The 765-nt window shown below is 37.9% G+C and overlaps 1 protein-coding gene across 1 annotated transcript in view; it reads right to left on the bottom strand.

Moving 5' to 3' along the window:
* Positions 1-98: 98 nt before the first annotated feature.
* Positions 99-765, bottom strand: part of LOC119588631 (oplophorus-luciferin 2-monooxygenase non-catalytic subunit-like) — a 4,932-nt gene continuing 4,265 nt past the window's right edge. Inside the window, exon 4 of the mRNA XM_037937269.1 lies at positions 99-402. Within this exon, the coding sequence (XP_037793197.1) occupies positions 260-402 (143 nt within the window). The 3' untranslated portion in view covers positions 99-259. The remainder of the gene's footprint in view (positions 403-765) is intronic.

The raw sequence follows: 765 nt of genomic DNA, 5'->3' as shown, positions 1-765 counted from the left end.
AAACAAACACATGTAACATAAATGATACCGCCATGTCCATCCCAAGAGTTACCACGCTTAATGTGTCTGTGTCTGTTTGTGAGGATAAAGATAAAACATTTATGGTACATATCGACAGTTTATGTAATTTTCAAATTCATTAACAAGTATTCAGAAAAAAAGACTATTCTGTATCCATACATGTTGCGGTGTTTGAAGCATGCTCTCTGGCTTACACAAAACGAGTTCTCACTGGCAACTAGCGGATCGGGAGATGCTTTCAGCAGAGATCCTGGAAAATACCCGGGTCGAGATCGGACAGAAACTCTCCGTCGTAACACGTCGTTCCTTCGGAGATGAGGTCCATGAAGTCGCTGTTCAGGACGAGCCAGGCTATGTCACAGCCGCAGATGAGAGGATTACCTGAGAAAATAATAATAATAATCAAAAACTGATTTTAGCATATACAGTTACGGAACTTGGTCGGATGCTTAGAAGGATAAAAGAGATTTTCTTCGGTTTGAATCCTTGTTAAGAAGAAAATTCATGTATCTATGTCAATAGCGAACTATCTACCATGAAGCCATTTACTTCAGGTTGGAAGCTTAGCTTTTAACAGATTTTATTGTCCGATGTAGAAATATGTGTTTGCAAAAACTCAGGAATAACAGGCTTTTTTATATGCTGATTAAATGGAACGAAAAATATTCATTGTGCGTTTTTGTCATTTCATATTGCATCACTTTTGATAGCCGGAAAATACGTGGGTTTGAGTATGAGTATATA

Source organism: Penaeus monodon, chromosome 24, assembly GCF_015228065.2.
Source record: "Penaeus monodon isolate SGIC_2016 chromosome 24, NSTDA_Pmon_1, whole genome shotgun sequence".
Taxonomy (NCBI): domain Eukaryota; kingdom Metazoa; phylum Arthropoda; class Malacostraca; order Decapoda; family Penaeidae; genus Penaeus; species Penaeus monodon.
Note: the sequence above shows the minus strand (reverse complement) of the source record. Positions and strands in the feature narration are given on the sequence as shown.